This window comes from Podarcis bocagei (assembly GCF_964188305.1).
Source record: "Podarcis bocagei genome assembly, chromosome: 1".
NCBI lineage: Eukaryota > Metazoa > Chordata > Lepidosauria > Squamata > Lacertidae > Podarcis > Podarcis bocagei.
The window spans coordinates 76,103,033-76,126,677 of NC_138125.1; the positions used below are offsets into that span (position 1 = coordinate 76,103,033).

Sequence of the window (23,645 nt, forward strand, 5' to 3'; positions counted from 1 at the left end):
TTCTCTTCATATTACAATGGGTGGGGATTAGTCCGAGAGTGGCTGGCTTATTTAGCTACAGGGGTGCAACAATAAAACTGCTAGCACAGTTGCAAAGCTAGGTAGGGTTTGGCTTAATTTCAAATTGGATGTTGAGATTCCTACATTACAGGGGGCTGGACCTGATAATTCTTGGGGGTCCCTTCCAACTCTACAATTCTAGGATTTGGCAGTGAGCTTCTGGCTGGGATGAGATGTGGTTTCATGGATCCTATTCTTAGAGACAAAATCGACATGACACGTGTAACTTGAAATTGTTGGTTTTCTTTTTTCTGTTTCCCCCACCGTGTATTCCAAACTAGGCCTCTTTTTTACAATAGAAATTCTGTTGAGGCTCTGGCAGAAATACATGTTGCTATCTAAAGAAAAAACATTCCATCTGCAGAGCCTTCAGAGATCCCCAGTGTGATTGCAATCAAAGGTGCGGAATGCTTTGATAGAGCTTTTAGGCTTTGATAACAGTTCCAACATCAACAGTTACCCAACCATATCTACAGTACACTGCAGTGCATTAAGGGAGCTGGTTTAAATTAGTTTATTTCCTGTCAGATAGGGCAATTAAAAGTCCTAAAATAGAGTTATAGCACATCTTCTCATCAGCACACCATCTGAAGACTTAATTACTGTACTTTCCCTTCATTGTGAGGGATCCTCTTCCTCAAGATGTAGAAAAACAGAGGTATATTAACTAGCAGCTGTAAATAACCAAAGGATGAGACCCCAAATCGTCTGTATAAAAATCCTCCTATAGTTGGGCCTATTGTCCTTGTCAATGGTTGAACTGAGGAACTAATTCCCAGCATGGCACCTAGGGAAGAAAACGTAAAGAAAATTAATTCTGCAGATCAAAATTAATGTCAGTATCTACTCCAACACCAGCATATTAGACCAATGTGTCTTTAGCATTTCTGCAATCGGGGATTTCATATGCCAGTCCTAAACACAGTAATGTGGCAGACCATAAATCTGATTTTACACAATTCACACAACTCTACAATTGAAATAAGGAACAAAGAGAAGTCCATTTCCAAGCATGGAACTTGGTACCTCACCAGCATTACAAGGGATGGGTGTGATGAAGCACTAGTAAATCCCACTGGCCCAGTTTGCATGTCACACGAAGCTAAACCATGGCCAGGGGTGCCAACTATAGGGGGCAGAAGGGGCTTTAGCTCCCTCAATATTTTTGGGTAGGAGGCTGAGCCCTTCCAATATTGAGGAGGCCCCCATCCCCTACTGCCCGCTGATGTCATGCATATGATGTCATACATATGTCATGTGACACCACACCCCTTCAATGTGGGGGGCAAGTCAGTGCCTTTGACCATGGCTTAGCACAAATGTGTGAGTGTGCCAGTTCCCAAGGAGATTGGGACCATTTTGCTCCTCCCTGCAGGTTTCATTGGCAGACTCTGCTGAGCTAAGCCATGGTTTGGCTAAACATGTCATCTGAACTATGGCTTGTGGTTTAGTTTTCTCCGGGCTAACCATGAGCTGCAACCAAAGTCTGTTCTTGGTTTACAACTTGCGGTTAATCTGGAGAGTGCAACACCACCAAATTGGGACAAGGCACTAAGTCAAACCAATGCTTAGGTCAGCATGGTGCAGCAATAAAATGAGGAGCAAAGTAGCCACTATCACCTTCCCAGCAGATCGCGCTAAGCCACAGTTTGGTTTAGCATGATACGCAAAAGCAGGCCACCAGTATCAAAAGGAAATGTAAGCATATGTTTAATTCTGTTGCACAGAATTGCATGATGAGCTACACCGGCTGAAATTCCCTTTTCTACACAGCTACTAAAGGAGCCCTGCCCTCTTTTTGGACCTGGTCACCCTAACCGTGGGTGCTAACAAGTGACCTTAGCTTGGAACTTTGCCGACCTATCCCCTAACACCCAAACAGCTTGTTCTGGATGCTGAAGGGAAGGGCAGAGTGGCATCCGGCCCAAAGAGAAACCCAGAAGACTGTAGACTGATGGAGGCAGCTGGCACTGCAGCAGAGAGCAGAAAGGGTAGGGCAGGAGAAACAGCAACTCGAGAAGAGTTGACTCTATAGATGGCTGACACGCCGACAGAATCTGACGAGTGGATGGCTGGAGAAGAGGCCGTTCGAGCAAGCATTGAGCTTCACCTGACTGGAGCACACTGCGTGGTGATTGGCACAGGGGTGGCCAGGTGATAAAAAAGGGCAAGGCTGTTGCACCTTGGCTGGCTGTGTAGAAGAAGGGATTTCAGCAGCTGCAGTTTGCATGGCAACCAAAGGTGCAGAAATTCTATCTTTTTCCCCACACTGTCCATCCAAGGCATGCATGCTCCTCCTGAAAAAGGACCTTGATTTATGTTCCTTAAGGTGTCTAGCAATTCTCCTCACCGGAAAACCTCAGTTTGTTTGACAAGAAAAGCCATGAATGAAATAATTGCAACTGGTGAAGAAACTGTCAAAAAGATCGAGGTTTTTTTTTTAAAAAAACAAAAAATTATTTAAAAGCCACAAATGAAAACATTTCAACTGGCAATGCATGATTGTAAAGCAGGGAGGTGTCTTTAAATGAATCGATGGGTGGGTCAGGTAACGTGCAGCCAGAAATGGGTGTTGAAGCACTTTTAATAGCTGTGCTGCTTTGGGAGTCACCCACACTGCATTAATTGCCAGAAACGGCTTTAATAAGAGCAGTCGAAAGACTTTGCGAAATTTTCTCCAGTGATACATGCTGTCCCTAATGTCCCTCTTTGAAGCCCAGCCCCTCCGCACCTCACAGCACTAGCAACTTATTTTCCTCAGCTGAAAACATATGGTTTTCCGACTGGGATATGCAAGCTCATATCATATCTTAAGCTCATGATTGCTACACGCTTCAGTACAGACCCAAAACATCCCTTGTTAAATATAACACAGATTCTAGACATGTCTCTGCTGGTAACCCAGCCCTGATCTACTACGTGCTCCTATTATTCTAGTACACACATCTACTTGAATGGAAATACAAAACCACCCCCCCCTTATATGCAGCTCCCTCCCCCACTCCCCCCCTCTTCTCTCTCTCATATTCTCTGAGTCCCAGTACACTGTTCCCCATACATTTTACTCCTAGGCTATATTACCAGTATTTTGCTGCTCCCAAGCAGACACTGGCAAATTCTTCTGAACTGTGACCTAATAATCTATGCAAATCAGGTTTGGGATTAGGCCACTGAGGGAGCATTCATATGTGACTGAGGCTACCCCTCTGGGCTCAGGAAGCAAGCAGAGCAGGCTCCATTTCCCTTATAACAGCTCTTTTGAGAAGATGCCTGAACCCGTGCCAGCTGCTGCCTTTAAACCTTCCCTCTCAGCTTCTTCATTTCAGAAGCGTAGGGTTGCTTCCAGGGTTGATAATATCCACAGCTCATGCTGATCTAGCAACCACAAACGGCACTTTAGTCATGTTTTAAGGACACAAAGAGCTGGTGTGGCGGGTTCAAATCCCGACTCAGCCACAAAGCTCACTAGGCGACCTTTGACCAGTCACTGCATCTCAGCCCAACAGGATTGTTGTGAGGATAAGGTGGTGAGGGGGGCAGAACCCCCATGCCACACTGCCCATTTATAGGTGGGCTATAAATGCAATAGTAAACAAAGAAATAATAAACTAAACATGATTCACAGGAAGTGTTTTCAGAATAATCATGGGAATATCCTGGCATATGCAGAGTGCACGTGGCATAAGGCTGGAGACATTCCACATTGGATACAATGCCGTTGTATCCTTACTACAATCCTGTGAGGTTAGGATGAGCTGAGGGAGATGACTGGCCCAACACCGTCCAGCGAAGTTTATGACTAAGTGAGAAATTGAACTTGGCTCTTCCCAATCCAAGTCTGAACACAGGCTGTAAGTGACTTGAGAGGGCCTTTGCTTGCCATTGCACATACATATTCCTTTGATCCTGCTATAATCCAGGATCAAACAGGTCTGACAGGATTTTCATAGAATCATAGCACTGTAGAGTTGGAAGCGACCATGAGAGTCATCTGGCACAACTGCCTGCAATGCAGGAATCTTTTGCTCAATGTGGGGCTCGAACGCACAACCCTGAGATTAAGAGTCTCACGTTTTACCAACTGAGCTATCCCAGAAGTCTGTATAAAAACCTGGAAAACCTTTTTCCCCCAGAGCTGAAAGTTAGGTGATTGGCAGACCATAAGCAGTAATCCCATTTTGAAACCACCTTCAACTCTCTGGAAAAACAACAACACTATGGCTTGTCTTCTGCTTAGGTAAAGTGATTGTTCCGAGGAGACACTGTGAAGCACCAGGGTACAGCTTGCATATCGCCATCATGGAATTCTTCAGAAGAGTGAAGAATTACGAGGACTCCCATTCATCACTTGTGGTGGCCCTCAAGCAAGAGCCTTGAGAGTGCATGGGCGCCACCACCAGGCTCCATTCTTGCAGAGTGACAGTGCATGAGCATGGATGCCTCTCTAAGTGGGGTTGCTGGAATCAGGCGTACTGCAGTGGTGGACACACACATAGCCCCGTTGTGGAGGCACCAGTTCACAAACATTGCACCTATGCATGAGTGTTGCTAGGCTGCAAGCCAAGAGGTGGTCCCAAGGTGCTGGTGCGATAGGAGGCCACATGACACCTAGGTCCTACCTCCAAGCAGAGGGACACTGCACAGGTCTTTCCCAAGGACATTAATCCCAGGAAGCCCTGCAAGATTCTGTCTCTTTCTTCGGCAACCGGCTCATTAAGTCAATATCGGTCACTGGCTTCCTTGCAGGCACCCTTGCAGCTTCCAGCCCTACTGATCCTAACTAGTCTTCGCCGGCTTGGCAAATAAGCAAATCCCACTGAAGGCTACCCTTTGTTTAAAAATAATAATACATGTGAGATGTGCAGAGACTTTGGAACTGGGCATTCTTCCTGCTGGGCTCTCTGGCAGAGCACAAGACACACATTTGGCAGTGCATAGCGTTTTCAGAGAAGTGAACCGGAATCAAGCACTGCATCCAGCTGGTTTCATCAAGAAAGAGGGAGAAGGAAATCCATCCGGCAGAGGAGCCGGTCTTACCAGTGTCAGAAGCAGGGACGGACTTGGTCAGGATGATGTCCGAAATGACGGCTATAGTACCGAAGGAGAATATCATGGGGGGCACAATGAGGCAATAATGGAAAATGTTGGTCATCAGGGCCTGGGAGATGGGACAAAGCAGGAAAGCCTGTTAGAATGCCAGCTTTAGAATACAACAAAGGTAGCAGGGTGTGTGTGTGTGTGTGTGTGTATCAGTATCAGTATCCAGGAAGACTTGGATAAAGAAAAAAACATTGCAAGACACGAGTGTGACAAGGCCCACAGAGCCAAAATGTGCCAATACAGAGGAGCAGCTCTGCTCTACACCAGTCATGTTTGGCTGACAAAAAGTGACAGGTTTTTGTTTTTTAAAGAGCTGAAAGTCAATTGATTGAAGGATGGAACCTTATTAAATAAAAGACAGCCACTAGGTTCCTTAGATCTGAAACAGGCAGCTACTGACTTGATTCTGTAGTTTAGTAGCCATTTTTTGTAAGGTAGCTTATTGTTAGGTGTTAATAAAAGGAACCTATGTGTTCTGATTAGTGCCAGTGTCACAACCAAACATCTGAAGGCATTTGGATTTCAGAAAGGAGAGAGGCCACCTGACTTTAAAAAAAGGATTTGTCACAAGTTCACTTAATGAGCCAGCAAAGAACTTCTTTTATCTCCCATCTTAAGCTGTGGTGGATCATATGGTGATTTCCTACAGAGAAACCTTCAGCAGACACTGCAATGCAATTTGAAAGGAAAGAGGAACTTCCGTCCGTATCTTTAAGTATTGGAGGGCTGTGGGAAAGTGGTGTGCATGTGTGAGCACAGAACAAGTGGCCGGCTTCACACTGGGTAGTCTCTCTCATGGGTGCAGGCTGCAGATGTCAGCCGGAATGACCATCTACTCAGCAGTGGTATCTTTGCAAAGCAATAGGATCCTGCAACACCCACCTGCCAGCTCCTCCGTCACCTCCCAGTGCTTAAAGATACTGGCATGAAATTCTCTCCCTTCTCAATCACCACTTAGTGGCTGCTAAAGGTTTCATCCAGTGAACCACCTCAAGAGCTACAGCTGTTTTTAAGATTCTTCCATGATGTGATGTGCAGTTGCAGTGCAGTTTCCCCCAATGGTATACACATGCAAAAGCACACAAAAAAACCACCCTCCAAAAGCGGGTTCCCAAGGCTTCAATTGGTTTTTAAACAATGTTGTGGGGAAGAAATATGCCAGCCATGTGTCACATCTAGCTCAGCCTTTGCAGGGGCAATTTAAACAGCGGAGAGAGCTGTAATGTGGTCTCATTCAAGTGCTCATTACTAACCCAAGACTGCCTGCACAATATTTACCAGCAATGTATTAGCACAGATAATTAAAGCCAAACCGTGCTTGTCAAAACAAACGAGCAGCAGCGCATTACAGAGTGCAGAACTGGTGTGTGTGTGTGTGACCTGTCTGGCCTGCTCACTTGCTAATGAATCAATTGAACATTTGTCAGCCGGAATGTCTCCCAAGTATAAATGCAAATCAGTGTGCCTAAGAAGTGAATGTAATTATTTTCTTATCGTGCAGCTGCTCAAAGATCCTTCCAGATCTTTATCACCAAAACAAAAGCACTGAAGACATGCTTAGGCAGAGACTCTGAATTTGGGAATGCACTCATAACCCACCTCCAGAACTGCAGGGACCATCACTCTGTATACTTTGCCTTCCAAAGGTCTCAGGTCCAACCGCTGGTTATTAGAACTGGGTTGAAGGCGACTGGATAGACCTCTTATTCCTGAGACACTGGGGAGCTGCTCTGTTCAGGAGATCCATCACTGGAGTAGAACAGGCTTCCTCAACCTTGGCCCTCCAGATATTTTTGGCCTACAACTCCCATGATCCCTAGCTAGTAGGACCAGTGGTCAGGGATGATGGGAATTGTAGTCTCAAAACATCTGGAGGGCTGAGGTTGAGGAAGCCTGGGCTAGAAGGACAAATTGCCTGACCATACATTTAAAGCAATCCCCTAAAGAATAAATAAGATGCTGGGGATTATAACTCTTGTGAAGAGTAAACTACAGTTCCCAGGATCTTTCAGGCGTGAGTATCCTGTACATGTGCTTTAAATGTATGGTTTGGTAGCCAATTGACCTACCTTATTGGTGGTGTGTTTGCTAGGGACTGCCCAGCAGGGCCTTTTCAGAGGTGGCACCCTGGTTGTAGAATGGCCTCCCTATTGAAGTGTGCCTGTCTCCATCGTTATTAAGTTTCAGGAGGATTTTGAAAACATTCACTTTTATCCAGGCACTTCGTGGCTGAAGAGTACTGACCCTGGCAACTCCAAGATAATTGGGTGGAACTGCTTTTAGAATATTTTTTAACTGTAATTGTTTTTAGAATCTTTTCTTTCAGATTGTGCGTCTGTGTGCTGCCCTGGGGTCCTTGGGGAGAAAGGGCAGGATATAAATTTGATAAATCAAACCAATAAGTAATAATAAGGCGGCTTCTTACATTCTTTGTTTGGTAGTCAACTTTCAATCTCTAAGGGAGTCTGGAAAGATATAGGTGTGTTTCCCAACACCCAGCTTTTCAAGTAGCTTTGGGAACAACCCTTTAAATCTATATCTCCTTTCAAAGTGTAGGTGGGTTAGTAGGAGTTTTTACTGTTAGACACCCTATCACAGTAACACACCACCTGCCTTTTCACTTTTTAATATCCAGTGGGGGAGAGGGGGAGGAGCCCCCAAATATTGCTGTCACTTCCTGCAGATATTTTGACAAGGTATTGACCATGAATGGGTGGCCACAACAATTCAGAACCATAGCCATGATTAACTGAGAAAAGGGCAAAGGTAAAAGATGTGGTGCCAAAGGCTGGGGAGGACCCTCAAATGGTGGCTCTCAAAGCTCAGGGTTCAAGCTTCACCTGCCCACCTGACCTGATCTGCTGCTGCATCTACCATTTGCCTGTGGCCAGAAGACTTTGTAAATCAATAGGAATTATTTTGTAAGCAAAACAAAACTGCTTGCTGCCTTCTTCATTGCAATTGCCCTCACAGCACCTTGAGATCTTGGGGGAAATTGCAACAAGTCCCAAACTGCTTCAAACAAGATTTCTGTGTGGCACCTGAGGACAAAAGGCATGCATAGTGTATCATATCTGAACAGCGCATGGTGGCTCCCCACCCCCACTCCTTTAACATCTTGACATGGCAGCGAAAACTTTGCTCAGGAGAAATTGATTCTGACTACAAATACTTTAAAGAGATAAGCAGCCCGCGAAGTTTAAGTATGACACTTGAGGCTTGGATTTCATATCAAAACTTATACTGACTCCCTAAAGAGATCTGAGGGGGACATTCATTAATGAGATTTAGGTGCAAGATTAAAACTCAAATCTTTTAAATGGTTCTTTAGCTCTTTTTATTGGTTTTTATTGCTGCTTTATTGACTATTGCTGAAATATTTTGGAAAGCTTAATAAAAAGTATTAATAAGAAAAAGCAATTCCTGATGGTGAAATTTAGAATTTTCATTGGGCTGTTCATATATTTGGTCAAATATTTGTCCATCTAGGCCAGCACTGTCTACTCTGACTGGCAGGGTCTCTCCGGGGTCTCAGTCAGAAGTCTTTCCTATTATCTGCAACTCATTCTTTTTACTGGAGATTCCAGGCGTTGAACCTCAGACATTCTCCATGAACTATGTGACTGAGCTATAATGAGTCCTTCCCCAAACCATAGTTTCTTCCTAAGGAAGCCATTGGATCTGGGCTGGTTTGGAAGGCAATGAGGCTGAACTCTGGCTGATTTGGAGTACCCTGTTCATTACTGCTCTCTATTTCCCATTATTTTTTCCTTCATCTGCTACCCTAAACCTTTGCTGGGATTCTTTACAGTGCAGCTGGCCTCTCTTTTAATTTCAGCTCTACATATTTTGGAGGCCACTGAAAGGAAGTGATTAGTTTGGGTTGGGGTTGTAACTGGAGATCTTTGTTAAATGTCCTCCTCCTAAAAGAGCTGCAGAGCTCATAAAATTGTTTTTATGTCAGCAGATATATAAACTGCACACTTAGTTCAGACAGGGATATTCCTGAAGCTCTGGCCAAGTTGCGTCAAGATCGCTTTTTCCTCCCAGCACATAAGCCGCCCCCAGAGATGGGACATTTTCTTGGCAGGTCCTTGATTATAAAGCTTTTTTCCCTTGCAAACAGCGCCGCAGCTGTAGTTTCCTATCAATAGTTGTCATGGGAAGGCATTTCTGGGCCCTTTAAGGCCTCTGCGGCACTGAGGAGAGCCTTGTGGAAACAATGATTGTAATCTCTGAACCAAGTTGATAACAGAGATCCTAGGTGCTGCTGGCAGAAACCGGTTTGGGCTCGGTTTGGGCACTCCACCATAGAGGTAACATGCTGTGATTAGCATGACCAGTTGAAAAAGAAGAGAGAGGTCTTGCCCCTTTAAAAGTTGCGTTAGAAGGTGGCATTTCAGCAGGTATCACTTGCATGGCAACTGTTAAAAGCGCAGGAGCCCCATCCTCTTTTGCAGCCCAACTCTGTTTCCAAGTTGTGCAGCATCCAAATAGATCAGTGTTTCCCAAACGTTTTTGGGCAACGGCACACCTGTTTACTGAAAAAAAATCTCGCGGCACACCACCATTTAAGCCCCGCCCCGTGACGTCAGCGCGCAGCGTCACGCCGGGAGGGACGCACAAAAGTGAAAGTTTTTCCCCTCCCCCTTGCCGGGGAACCTCCAAGCTTTGGGCAGGCAGGCAGGCAGAGCTGGGACGGGGGTTTCCAGGGGACACGGCAGCTCCTCGAAAGGCTTCTCTCAGCTGCGCTCAATCCTCCTCGGAGAGGATTTCCCCTCCGGTCCCATGCCTTCGTTTGGGGCATCGCTCCGGCTGCTCCCTCTCCCGCCGCGCAGGAGCGATGCCTCTCTCTGGCTCTCCCTCTGCGCAGGCTGAGGGAGGGAGGGAGGGGCGCGTGTGACCCGTCTCTGCTGGGAGACCAAACCCAGCGAGGCAGAGTCGCGCGGAGGCGCCCAGGCAGCGCTGCCGGCTGCGAGGAGGAGCGCCAGGCAGCAGCAGGAGGCGCGGCCTCTCCTCGCCGCCGCCGCCCCGCCTCTCGCCGCCCGACTCGCCCGCCTCCCTCCAGGCATCTCGCGGCACACCAGCCGATGTCTCACGGCACACTCGTGTGCCGCGGAACACTGGTTGGGAAACACTGAAATAGATTGCTGCAATAGCTAAATCAGGTAAGCAAGGGTTAACATCTACTGCCTACCTGAAGTCATGGAACCAAAGAAAGCATGGAAATGAAGGGGGAATCTGAAAGGGGAACTCTTGAGTCTGCAGTACATTCCCATCTTCCAAATGATGGTTTGGAGGATCAACGATATTGAATTAAAATAGTGTGGTTAGATGTTTTTTTTGTCCTTCTGGACAATGTAACGCAAACAGCAGAAGTTTGATTATACTTTTTTTTTTAAAAAAGTTGGCTTTTTATATTTTCTCTGAACCCAGGACATTCTGGAAAGATTTGGGAAACTCCATTCCAAGCATCCTTTAACTTGCAAACATTTTAAAAATTCCAGGAGGAAGTAATGGCTTAAATCATCCCCCCCCTGGTTTGTCCTAGTTGGACCATGATAGGAAGCAGACTGTTGATATGGAAGCCTGGTAGAGCTTTTGGTCATAACACAAACACACATGGGGGGAAATTGAAAAAAGTGTGAATGGACCACCACTAATATAACACAACAGACAAAACTCCCAGATTATGTCAAACACAATACTTTTCATATGTTCACTTGCATAGCATCTAGTGTAGAGTATTCAAAAGCACAGCCTAATCAGGCAATGTATGCATGTCTGGTACCTTACCATACCAACACCCACTCCGCAGAAGACAAGGGCGCACAACATGAGCAGAGTCCACTCGGAATAACGACTTGTCAATCTCCCAATTACTAGGCCCTGGACGACCTAGGGAAAGAGAGGGCAGAGACATAGACAACGTTAAATTCTCAGATGCTTCTAGCCCAGAGTGAATGTTTGTTTCTGTACACTAAGAAGGCCCAGAAACTCTGTGTTGTATCTGTGAGTGTCATCTGTCAGAACAGACGGCTGGACTAGCTGGGTCATTGGCTTGAGCAAGCAGGCTTGATTTTCTTAAGTTCATGTGCATGTCTATAGGCACATGAAACAACTCTACGCTGCAGATCAATGTGTATGGCCCTGAACACAGCCTGGATAGAGACCACCTGGGATCACTTTGAAGGAAGAGCAAGCTTGCAAGCGTAGGAAAAGAGGAAATGAGACGGTGCAACCTGATCCTGAAAATAGTTCTTAAATGCACAGATCTCCTGGGAGGTTCTTCCTCTAGGTGTGCCATTTCACTGTATGAGTAATTATAGGGTTTGGGGTTTAATTATATTTCCCCCACCCTGCCCTAAGGGATGGCTCCCAAGTTCCCTAGACATACTTTCTAATAAACTCAGTTCCACATTGACACTATGCCAATTCAGAGGGGAGAAGTTCTTGTTAATCAAGCCTTATAGCCGGGGCCATGGGAAACTTTCTGGTTTGTGTGGCCACTTGAGCTTTATTGCAGTTGGTACATGGACCTGAGTCACATGAGTGTCGCAGGTCCCCGGAACTCTTTGGTAAGTTCATTTGTGACTGGTGGGAGACACAGCTCCCATCTTGTCTGCCCGCATCATTCCATGAGTATTCATATTTTTGTCAAATTTCATTAGTTTTGAAATGAAAAATAAATCCTTGCAGGTTGTGCACTCATCTACTACAAAACATCCAGGCTTATCCAATTATCCTCTTTTAAAGCAACCACCACCACAGCAAAACTACAGCAAAACTGTAGCAAACCACAGCAGGCCTAGCCACATACGTCAATGCCTCGATATTGAATAATTCTTTGTTGTTGAAAGTGTAACAGCAGGGATCATTCAATTTGTAACAGAAAGGGTTAATTTTAGTTCCAGTGTCAGTCAACTACCCAAGGGAGTGGTGATGGTGTTGCTAAGCAACCATTTAGATTGGCATGATCTTCACTGAGGTAACATGTGCGCTGATTGGCTGCGGAGTTCTGAGGGAGCTTTTCTCTGCATGCTTTAGATGGATACTTAACTCTGTTCTTATCAAGGCTTAACCTAAAAGACAAAACCTCACTGTTCTTTTCTTTTCAAATTATATATTGTTTTTGTTCAGTTTGTTCAGAAACTGTTATCAGTACAGTGGTACCTCCGGTTACGAATGGGATCCGTTCTGGAGGCCTGGCCGTATCCTGAAAATTTCGTAACCGGAGGAGCGCTTCTGTACATGCACGAGCGGCAAACCCACTTCCACAACCCAAAGATTACGTTACCTGAAGGTAACGTAACCCGGGGGTCCACTGTATTTCTCTTCTTTCTAGCTTCCACCTGTGGTTACCTTTATGCATATATGTGTACCTAAATTGTCAGTGGGCTGTGCATTCTTTCTTCTCCCCCTTCCTTTGGTAAACAAAAGGAAGAACAGGAACAACAACAAAAGAAATGCCCAGTGATGTTCTGTAACAGTGTTACAGTTTTATCATAATTACAGACAAGCTGCACAGCTGTAGCAAATCAATTCCTCTCCTTCACCAGTCATAACAAGATACTGCACTGAAAAGGAGGGTGCAGAAGTATCAGTAATAAGAGCTCATGTACAGCTGAACGACTGAGCAGGAAAGGACTAACCCCAAGGGCAATTCAAACTGCCTGAGGCTGTGCCCCTATGCAAGGAAGAGGAGGAAAGTGGACCAAATGGTCATGTCATGCACTGAAAATTTTCCTGCACAGAGGTAATCTGCTCAATACAATTGCAGAAACAGGAAGACTTCAAACAACATTCTTTGTCCAGCAAAGATATTATCTCCAAGTCCAAAAAACACACACAAAAAAAGAAACAGTTGATGTGGGAAACAGCCATGGGGCTCTGGTCTGGACAAATGGCTAGCAAATAAGGAAAATGGAGCACTGGGCCATGGACATCATTTCCTAATCATTGCCCAGTCAGGGTGGCTGTGGTTATGGGTGGATCAGCTTCAGGCAGTGTGATAGGGGAGAAGAGGCTGTGAAGCAGATATGAGAGCACAGATGATGAAGGGCTGTCCTTTTTTTGCTAGTTCTGATCTCAGATCAGAACTGAAGCTCCTGATGAGACTTAGCTGTGGCAGGGGGGCTTATGGCAGGGTCCAGAGTATACACATGTCCAGAGTGCATACATGGGTATGTAAAATGAGAGTCGTCATAGCGATCCATAGTTAAAAGTAGATGTCGACAAATATGTCCTCCTTTGTGCTCCTTAAAATACGGCAACCCTATGTGACCTAACTTATTCCAGAGGAGAATCAAGGTTTCCATTGCTGCATTTCACTTAATTGCATCACAGCTATGATGCATATGTGTGACACATTATAACGGGGGTGGGGGAAGAATGACCTATTAATGTGTCAGTGCTTAAGTGTCAGTACCACACATGCCTGCCTTTATGACTGTAGCAATGCTCATGGTAAGAGGAAAGTGGGAAAATTCCAAGAACCTTTTATTTGGGCAGGGTCCTTGTGCCTTTAACAATTGCCCGACAGGCAAGAGATTCATCAGGTGAAGACATGTAAACGTCCTAATAAGCTTATAGTTTACTTTGCTACCACATGGTCCTAAAAGCGGTTTACAAAACTGTAAAATAAATCATAAATACACCCAAACTGAACACATAAAATTCAGTTCCCCATCGGTGTATCTCATACCAGCAATATACTTGATCCATTGAATTCTGCTTGGTACACCTCTGTTAAAGCCATAGAATCCTGGCCAAAATTAGGTAGCAACACAGTCTACCATCGACCACGAACAGTCACAGTCTCCTCTTCAGGAAGACAAATGGTGAACTTCCTCGCCCTCCTGTCTAGCCTTCACGTGTGAAAAGGAACTCATTAATCAAAAGGATTGAGCAAACTCCCATTTTCACAACAGCTCAAAGGGAACTGGGTGTTGAACTCTCAAACAGATTACAGGTTCTTATTCACATGGCTTGACAGTAGCTGGGAAAAGGAAGGGAAAGAGGTGAGAGTGTTACAGAGGACTGCAGAATAATTGCCATGTTAACACCCAAGCTTTGGCCTTTGGTCATTTCAGCTTTAATTCTATGGCATTATATAGGGTGATACAGAATAATGGCCGTTCAGAATCAGGCTCTGCATGTTCTCATGCAACCTCAGGCTTCAAGCCATCATTAGCACAACATTACAAGTAATTTGCGGCTCCTTTCCATGGAGGGTGGATGAGCAGCATCACAGCTTCATGCTATCAAACACCTCCTTAAAAGTGAACCGTCACTAGAATTTTGCACATTTCCACACCAGAAGGTGAGACCTCAAAGTGCTGCTGTGAAGGCTAGCTCCCACTGGAATGAATGAACAAGTCACATGAATCATATCTGCTCATCCACCAGGTATTGCATGAAGGGGTGGAGGTTACGCCAGGCTCCAAGTGTTTTATGAGCTCGGTGTCACTGACTCAGCAATGGTATATTTCACAGACAGAGGATTAGATATTCTGTGTTACCCAGACTTTCCTCTATGATCTGTACGAGGAAGACAACAGTGGAGTCTTTTCGGACTTCAGTGAACCTATATTTGGGTTAAATTCAGTACGTTTCTGAGCACAATTCAAAGCGTTGGTGCTGACCTTTAAAGCCCTAAATGGCCTCAGCCCAGTATACCTGAAGGAGCGTCTCCACCCCATCATTCTACCCAGACAGTGAGGTCCAGCGCCGAGGGCCTTCTGGTGGTTCCCTCACTGTGAGAAGTCAAGTTACAGGGAACCAGGCAGAGGGCCTTCTCGGTGTCAAGGAAATAAACAACTATCGGACTTTTAGAAGACATGTGAAGGCAGCCCTGTTTAGAGAAGTTTTTAATGACTGATGTTTTAATGTATTTTTAATATTTTGTTGGAAGCTGCCAAGAGTGGCTGGGGTATCTTCTTCTTCTTCTTCTTCTTCTTCTTCTTCTTCTTCTTCTTCTTCTTCTTCTTCTTCTTCTTCTTCTTCTTCTTCTTCTTCTTCTTCCCCCCTGAGCCATAGCTCAATGGTACAACATCTGCTTTACATCCAGAAGCTACAAGGTGAAATCCCCAGTGTTACTGGACTGCAAACATCTCCTGTCTGAAACCCTGGAGAGCTGCTGCCAGCAAGTTTAGATGGACCAATGGTCTGATTCAGTAATAAGGCAGCTTTGGATGTTTCTATGGAAGGCAAGCTCACCCAATGGATCATTCCTTTCCTCTCCAGTCCCCCTTTACCCTTTGAAAAGTCTCTCCGGAGGATCATAGAAATATAGAGTTGGAAGGGACCCCAAGGGTCAAGTCCAAGCCAGGATCTGGGGGACCTACCAAACATGGTGGGCTGTATCATATGAGGCCACAGGGGGACACAGGAGGAATTAACCAAACTCAGATAGAAGAAATTTATGCTCTACTGATGCAAGATTCCTCTACCCTGTTTTGGGTAATTCCTTCCACCCACTGCAGTCTCATATGACAAAGCCCGCAATGTTTGGTAGGGTCCCCAGACTCTCTGGAGAGACTTTTAGGGGGCAGGGGTACATGGGGCTGCAGGGGAAAGGAAAAGAAGGGGAAGATTCATTGTGAGAGCTTGCCTTCTGCTCATACAACCCAAAAGGCTCCTTGGGGACTCAACTGTTGAGATTTTCTGCTAGTGAGCTTTAGCTATTTCCTGTTGAGAGATGATGTTGGGAGTTTTCTGTTAGTAATCTTTCGATTTCCTGTTTTATATGGCCCCTTCTTGTTCATTACACTTTGGGGATTAATGTTCTGGAAAAGTAGTATAGAAATGTAACTGGTAAGAATTAACCCCGCAGAAAATAAAAAAATAAAGGCTGCATTCTGATGCGTTGACAGAGGAGTGGGTTCAGGTAATGTGGCTCTCTAGGGTGACTTGTTTCCTCCTGCCTTCCCTACTTAAATATCATGCATGCATCGTTTGAACTGAATGCTGAATGCCTCTTCCTCTATGCTTCTGATGGCTTGCCTGTCCAGTTTGTGAAACCATCATGCATATTTACTTGATCAAACTTTTATTTAGACCTTAATATAGGGGGAAAGGACCTTAGTGTTGTTGTTTTACAGTAGAAAACTGTTCTAAGAATGGGGAGGCAATTTTATAACTGACACAAGAACCACCAACTCAGTGGGTTTCCCTCAAGCTCAACGCAGGAGAGAAGACTGTACTTCTTTTTTTTAAAAAAATGATATTTATTGAAAAAAATTTTTTTTTATTAAAGTTACAAAAGAAAAACAAAGTAGAAAAAGAAAAAAAAAAGCCACTTTCAACCATACATATACAAATTCAAAATAAGAGGGGAAAAAAGACAAAAATACACCACAAACCTTTAAAAACATTTAAAAACAAATCCATTATTCTCAACTCCACAAATATCATTACCCTCATTCCTTGACCTCCTCCTCCTCCCCTTCCTTGTATCCTGGTTGTTAATTGTCACAGCAAATCCTTTCCATATTTCATAATATTCTGTCATTACATTACCTTAAACTATTTTAATCTTATCTTACTATAAAAAACCTTGAAACTTAAATCTTATTTTTACCAACTTCTCATAACCATAATATTCTTGCATAATTCTTTAAACATTTTTACTAAAGCCAAGTAATTTCATTCCAGCATTTTTCTAACATTCATCAATTTTGTAAAACAGTCCTAGTAGTAAAAAAAGGAGATAAAAACAAATCCAATCTTCATCCAGCGTCCCTTCCTCCTGATCCCGGGTTTTGTCAGTCCTCATTATCCCATCAATCTGGCGCATTAACTTGGTATCCTAATATCCGAGGCCCTTAAGTCTCTTCCATGTCCCTTCTGCAGCTCTTCTTCATATTTGTAACTGTATTTTCCCTTGTCTCCTGCTCGTTTCACTCGTGGGAACTCCAGCTTAGCAATATTTTTTACCCTTCTCGACAGATCAGCCCCTTTTCCATAATCGACACTAAATTCCATGTGGTATTTAAAGACATGTTTCAAAATCCCTCCAAAATTGAGAGCCCCCACAATCCCAAACATCTCACGGCCCATTGCCAGACTTGAAAAGTCCAAACATCCCTGCATAGGGGGGTCTATCCAACCCCCCATTTCCAGACCAAACCAAACTTTTTCTTTCCAAATCTGGCTTTTTCCAAGTTCATTTGTCAAATCCAAAAGTTCATATTCCTGTTGGGCCTCTTCTGTCAAGGCACACTCCTGATTTAATTCCTGGGTGGGCTCCACATATTTTCCCACTGTCTGTTCAAAATTTCCCACTGTCTGTTCAAAATTTCTAATCGAATCAGCCATCAAATTCGCCTTCTCATGTAGCTGTTCCAGTAGGGCATTTGTTTTATAGAAAGCACACAATAGAGCTTCTGAGTACATTGTCCTGAAGGTCAGATGTCTATTCCCACGATTGTAATCTGTAACAGCTGCCAGCTCCCAGGAGTTGGTTACAGTTTCACAGTCTCCCTCTAGGGGGAAAACTTCTATTTAATCTTTCTTTTAAAGACAAGTGTAGCAACAGAGTTTCCTTTTTTCAGATATTTTGTCAATATTTGTTCCTTTAAGGTGCGAAAGGAAACAATGGAATCACTATGTTTCTCTTCTTTTAGCTATCTGTCAAAAGCGTTTGTCTCTGGTCAATGAGCTTCAAACGTCAGTCCTGACACCCCGCTCCAGGATCAGGACGATGGAAAGTTACTTTACTTTAAACTCACTTCTGCAGGTTTAAACAGTCCAGAAAAGATCCCCCTTCTTCTCCTGCTGCCGAAGGGGGGTTCAACAATTTTAAATGATGAAAGCCAATCCTTTAGAAGCGATTTTCTGAGCTCTAGTTTACGTTGTCTTTGCTTTATTCTGTTTACAAAGAAACGGAAGGCTGACTTCCTGTTTAGACCTTCCCGTTTCAGTACCAAATTAAAATAAATTTTTGAAGTCCAATTCCTTTCTGCTCGCCAGTCCTTATTTAAAGCCCAATTGTTCAAAGTCTAAGTACTCACGGGTGCTTATTTTTTTTTTTTTATAAAAATTTTTTATTGCGTTTCTTTCCATAGGTTGACAGATTAGTTTACATAGCAACATGCAAGAAACATTTTTTTTTATATATATAAAGAAGAATAAGAAAGGAAAAACAGAAGTTAAGTATCAGCAATTCACTTTCTTTTGGACCTCCTCGCATCCTCTCAACATTGCATTCATTATTCTAACCAATTCAGCAATTTGTTATCTTGTTTCACATCTTATTGTACCTTTGAGTTTATTATGTTACCAATTTCAGAAATTTGTAATTTGGTTTCAAGACTTTTAATAAACATAATATTTTGTTTCTAATTTATCTCGTTATTTCATCATTATTTACTTTATCATTTACTTAAATAAATTGCAGAAGCATAACGTTTCTTAATCGTGCACAATCTTAACATTCGAACAACTTATAGTATTTTTGCAAATAGTCCTTGAATTTTTTCCAGTCCTCCTCCATTGTTTCTTCGCTCAGATCTCGGATTCTGCCAGTCATTTCTGCCAACTCCATGTAATCCATCAGCTGCGTCTGCCAGTCCTCCAGTGTGGGTAAATCTGGTGTTTTCCAGAACTTTGCAATAAGGATCCTTGCTGCTGTGGTTGCATACATAAACAAAGTTCTATCCTTCTTTAACACCTTCCTGTCCACCATGCCCAGGAGAAAGGCCTCTGGTTTCTTAGAAAAGGTATATTTAAATACCCTTTTCAATTCATTATGTATCATTTCCCAGAAGGCCTTTACTTTCGGGCAGGTCCACCAGAGGTGAAAGAATGTCCCTTCTGCCTCCTTACATTTCCAACACTTATTATCAGAAAGATGATATATTTTAGCCAACTTGACTGGGGTCATGTACCACCGGTATACCATTTTCATAATGTTCTCTTTCAAGGCACTACATGCCGTGAATTTCATACCGGTGTTCCATAACCTTTCCCAGTCCTCAGACATAATGTTGTGTCCTACATCCTGTGCCCATTTTATCATAGCAGATTTAACTGTCTCATCCTGTGTGTTCCATTTAAGCAGCAAGTCATACATCCTCGAAAGTACCTTAGTCTTTGGTTCTAGTAACTCCGTCTCCAGTTTCGATTTCTCCATCTGGAAACCCACTTTTTTATCCATTTTAAATACCTCTTGAATTTGAGCATAATGTAACCAGTCTCGCACCTTACTTTTTAGTTTGTCCTGGCTTTGGAGCTTCCAATTGTCTCCAACTCTTTCAATTAATTCCCAATATTTTGGCCAATAGGCCTCCATATTGGGCCTTTTTTTAGAAATCTTGGCTTCCACTGGTGATAACCACCTCGTGGTCTTACTTTCTAGTAAGTCCTTGTACTTCATCCAGACGGCAAAAATTGATTTTCTGACAATATGGTTTTTAAACAGTTTGTGAACCTTCGCCTTGTCATACCACAAGTATGCATGCCAACCATACACATTGTCAAACCCTTCCAGATCTAGGACATCGGTGTTTTCCAACAGAAACCAATCCTTCAGCCAGCAGAAGGCTGCTGCTTCCGGCAGGGCAAACCCCCCTCTTTCTTTTGAATCAGTTAGTATTTTGAATTTTATTCGGGGCTTTTTGCCCTGCCAGACAAACTTAGAGATATCCTTCTGCCATTTTCCAAAACATTCCATTCTGTCCACGACCTGAAGGGTTTGAAATAAGAATAACATTTTTGGCAAGACACACATCTTTATAGCTGCGATTCGGCCTGACAAGGTAAGTTTCAATCTTGACCAAATATCCAAGTCTTTTTTAATTTCCAACCAACATTTTTCATAATTATCTTTGAATAGGTTTAAATTTTTGGTGGACAAGGATACCCCCAGGTATTTCACTTTTTTAACCACACTTAGCTCTATCTCTTTCTGGTACCCCTCTATCTCTGTAGGTGTCAGATTTTTGACCAAAACCTTAGTTTTTTGTTTGTTTAGCTTGAATCCCGCCACCCGACCAAACTCCGAGATAATTTCAAGAGCTCTTTTTGTGCTAGATTCTGGCTCCTGTACTGTCAAGACTAAGTCATCTGCAAAAGCTTTCAGTTTGTATTGTTTCGCTCCGACCACTATACCCTGCACCAACTGGTCCTCTCTGATCATATTCAGCAATACCTCCAGAACGGAAATAAATAACAAAGGGGATAGAGGGCACCCCTGTCGTGTCCCTTTTTCAATTTGAAGTTCCTCCGATACCACATTGTTCACTATCAGTTTGGCTTTTTGCTCTGAATAGATTGCTTCCAAACCATTCTCAAACCCCCGTCCCACTCCCATCCCTTTCAAGTTTTTCTTCATGAACATCCAAGAAATGTTATCAAATGCTTTCTCCGCATCAATAAAAATTAAAGCTGCCCTTGTGTTTCTGATTCGCAACAACTCCAATATATCAATAATGTTCCTAGTGTTGTCAGACATGTGTCTACCAGGGAGAAAGCCTGCTTGGTCCTTGTGAATTACTTCATTTAGTACATTTTTAAGTCTATTCGCCAAAATGTCTGCAAATATTTTGTAATCCACATTCAGGAGTGAGATGGGACGGTAGTTCTTAAGCTGGGTCTTTTCCCTTTCTGATTTGGGTATCAAAGTGATGAATGCTTCTTTCCACGTTTCCGGTGCCCTCCTCCCCTCCATGATCTGGTTACAAACCTCCAACAACGGTTGTATCAAAAAGTCCTTCAAAGTCTTATAATATTTGGAGGTGAGTCCATCCGGGCCTGGAGATTTGCCAAGTTGCATATTTTGGATGGCACCTTCAATTTCCTGTTGAGTTATTTTACTGTTGAGAATTGATCTTTTATCTTGACTTATTTTAGATAGTCCATTTGTCCTCAAAAATTGGTCTATTTCCGATTCTTTCTGAGGCCCCTGTGCATAAAGCTCTTTGAAATATCTGTGGAAGCACTTTCTTATTTCTTCTGGTTTCTGAACTATTTTTCCTTGAATCTCCAAATTTGTAACCGTATTTAACTTTTGTCTTTTTTTCAACTGCCACGCTAACAACTTTCCACATTTGTTTGCTGATTCAAACGATCTCTGCTTCATTTGTTTAATTTTCCATTCAATCTCTTGATTGATCAATTTCGAATACTGTGCTTGATGAAATTTGATCTCTCTTAGCACCTCTTTTGACTTTGGTTTGGTTCTCAGCTTTTTCTCTCCTTCACTTATTTTCTCCAGAATTTTTTCTTTTTTTCCATTCCAGAATTTTCTCTTTATTGTATTCTGTTGTATCAGAAACCCTCTCATTACAGCTTTACTTGCGTCCCAGATTGTTCTTTTCTCCACCGTAGTGTTCAAATTTATTTCAAAGTAGTCCTTTAGCGTTTTTTGGGCCTTCTTAACAATCTCTTGATCTCTTAACAAGGTGTCATTCATTCTCCATCTGAAGGATCCAGTTGGGGTAAGTCTCAATTCCATTTTCAAGGCGTTATGGTCGGAGCAGGTTTTTGGGCAGATTTCCACTTTTCTTGTTTTCGGTGCCAGCCCTCTAGATATCCAAATTTGGTCAATTCGTGTCCATGACAGATGGGCCTCAGAAAAGAAGGTTCCTTCCTTGCCCAAGGGGTTCCTTGTCCTCCAGATGTCAATCAAGTCCATATTGTCTGTCATTTCAAAAAATGTTTTAGGAAGTCTGCCGTCTGTTGTTAAGTTTTGATTTTGGGATTTGTCCATATTTGTTGACACCACACCATTCATATCTCCCATCACCATAATGTTAGAATAATCCAGATAGTCCATCATTGTCTCATGCAGCTTCTTGTAAAATTCTGATTTTCCATCATTTGGCGCATAAATTCCTAATATCAAAATCTTCTCCCCTTGTGTTTGAATTTCAATTGCGAGAATTCTTCCATGATCATCTTTAAATAGAAATTTTGGTGACAGGTTCTCCTTTGCATAAATTACAACGCCTCTTTTTTTGACTTTGTCTGATGAAATAAATTCTTGGCCAAGTCTTTTATTGATTAATACTTTTCTGTGGAGCCTAGTCACATGTGTTTCTTGGAGGCATATTACGTCCAATTGTTCTTTTTTTAGGATATGAAATATCCTCCTTCTTTTTTCCGGAGAATTCCCGCCATTTATATTCCAACTAAGTAGCTGCAGAGACATCCTGTTCTAATTAAGATGTTCTTAAGATGGGGTGCCTTCCTTTTGCTCAGATCCCGAGGGTGCAGGCGTTGGCCCGCCTCCAGGCAGTATTGGTGTTGGTAGGGTTGGAAGCCAATCTGCTCCTTTTTGGAGATCTTCTCCGTGGTCGTGAAGGAACCTTTGGTTATCTTCAGATGTTCTAATTTTAACCTTCCTTTCTTTGTAGGTAAAGGATAATCCTTGTGGGAACTCCCACCTATAGGGAATTGCGTTGTGTCTCAGCAGTTTTGCTAGTTCTGTATAGGTGGCTCTGAGGTCCAGCAACTGTCTCGGAATATCTCTGTAAATTTCCACCCTTTTGTCTTGAATTACAATTGCTTTTTTGAAGTGAAGACCTAGGATCTTATCTCTCTCTTCCTTTGATCTTAAAATTATCAAGCAGTCCCTGGATCTGTCTTTCCTTACCAATCTTCCCAGTCTATATACCGAAACAATCCTGAAGTCTGTGTCTTCCTTTAAACCCCAGAACTTCGTGAATTCCTGTGTCAAATATCCAATCAGATCTCCTTGCTCGAGTTCCGGGATGCCTCTTAATTTGATGTTGGTCTCACGATTTTTCAGTTCCACCATTGACAGATAAGTTTGTTGTTCACCCACCTGTTTGTGCAGGGGCTTGACTTCTCCTTTTATTTCTTCAACTTCTTTTTGTAGAGCTCCCACTTTCTGGATTGCTTCTCCAGCTAATTCCCGGTTTTCCGCTGTTGCTCCTTGCAAGTTCTCTATAGCTTGCGTGTGCTGGGAAACTTGTTCAGTCAATTTTTGAATCGAGGAAGTCGCTTTATCTATTTTCAAAGACTGGTCGTCCACTTTCTGGTTTAAACTTGATAATTGCTCCAATATTTGTTTTAATAGTGTATCTGACCCACCTGCTGCCATATCTTCCTCAGTGGACTTCTCGGTTATTTCCCCTTCCCTCTGGGTCACCAGTACAGCTGGAACCGACGATCGGCGTCCTTGGGTCAGTGTTGTTTGTACAAATTGTGCTGGTTTTCTTTCCTTTTCTTTTTCCTTGGCCTCTTTAGATTCCTTAGCTCACGGGTGCTTATTTTAGAGGCCAAATTGTCCCAGGAAAAAGGCAGCGCTCTCCGGCAACGGCTGTGCGGCTTCGCTCCACGGAAATAGCAGTTGACTCACAGCACCGCGCCACTTCCCCCTCTTCGCTTCGGAGCCCGTTAGTGGGTTCCTTTGCGGGTTGGGGGGGCGCTAAGGGTGCCCGCCGAGTCCTATGGTCACAGGCTTCATCTGCCTGTGATTTTTAAAAGGGTCCCCGCTTCGCCGTAGCGGAAAGGACCTG

At 43.4% G+C, this 23,645-nt stretch overlaps 1 protein-coding gene across 2 annotated transcripts in view; it reads right to left on the minus strand.

Annotated features, from left to right (window-relative positions):
- Positions 1-559: 559 nt before the first annotated feature.
- SLC67A1 (solute carrier family 67 member 1) overlaps positions 560-23,645 on the minus strand; it is a 108,834-nt gene continuing 85,748 nt past the window's right edge. For both annotated transcript variants that reach the window (XM_081205342.1, XM_081205341.1), the window contains 3 exons: positions 10,957-11,058; positions 5,098-5,218; positions 560-847 (listed from right to left, as the gene is read on the minus strand). In XM_081205342.1, the coding sequence (XP_081061468.1) occupies positions 660-847; positions 5,098-5,218; positions 10,957-11,058 (411 nt within the window). In that variant the 3' untranslated portion in view covers positions 560-659. The remainder of the gene's footprint in view (positions 848-5,097; positions 5,219-10,956; positions 11,059-23,645) is intronic.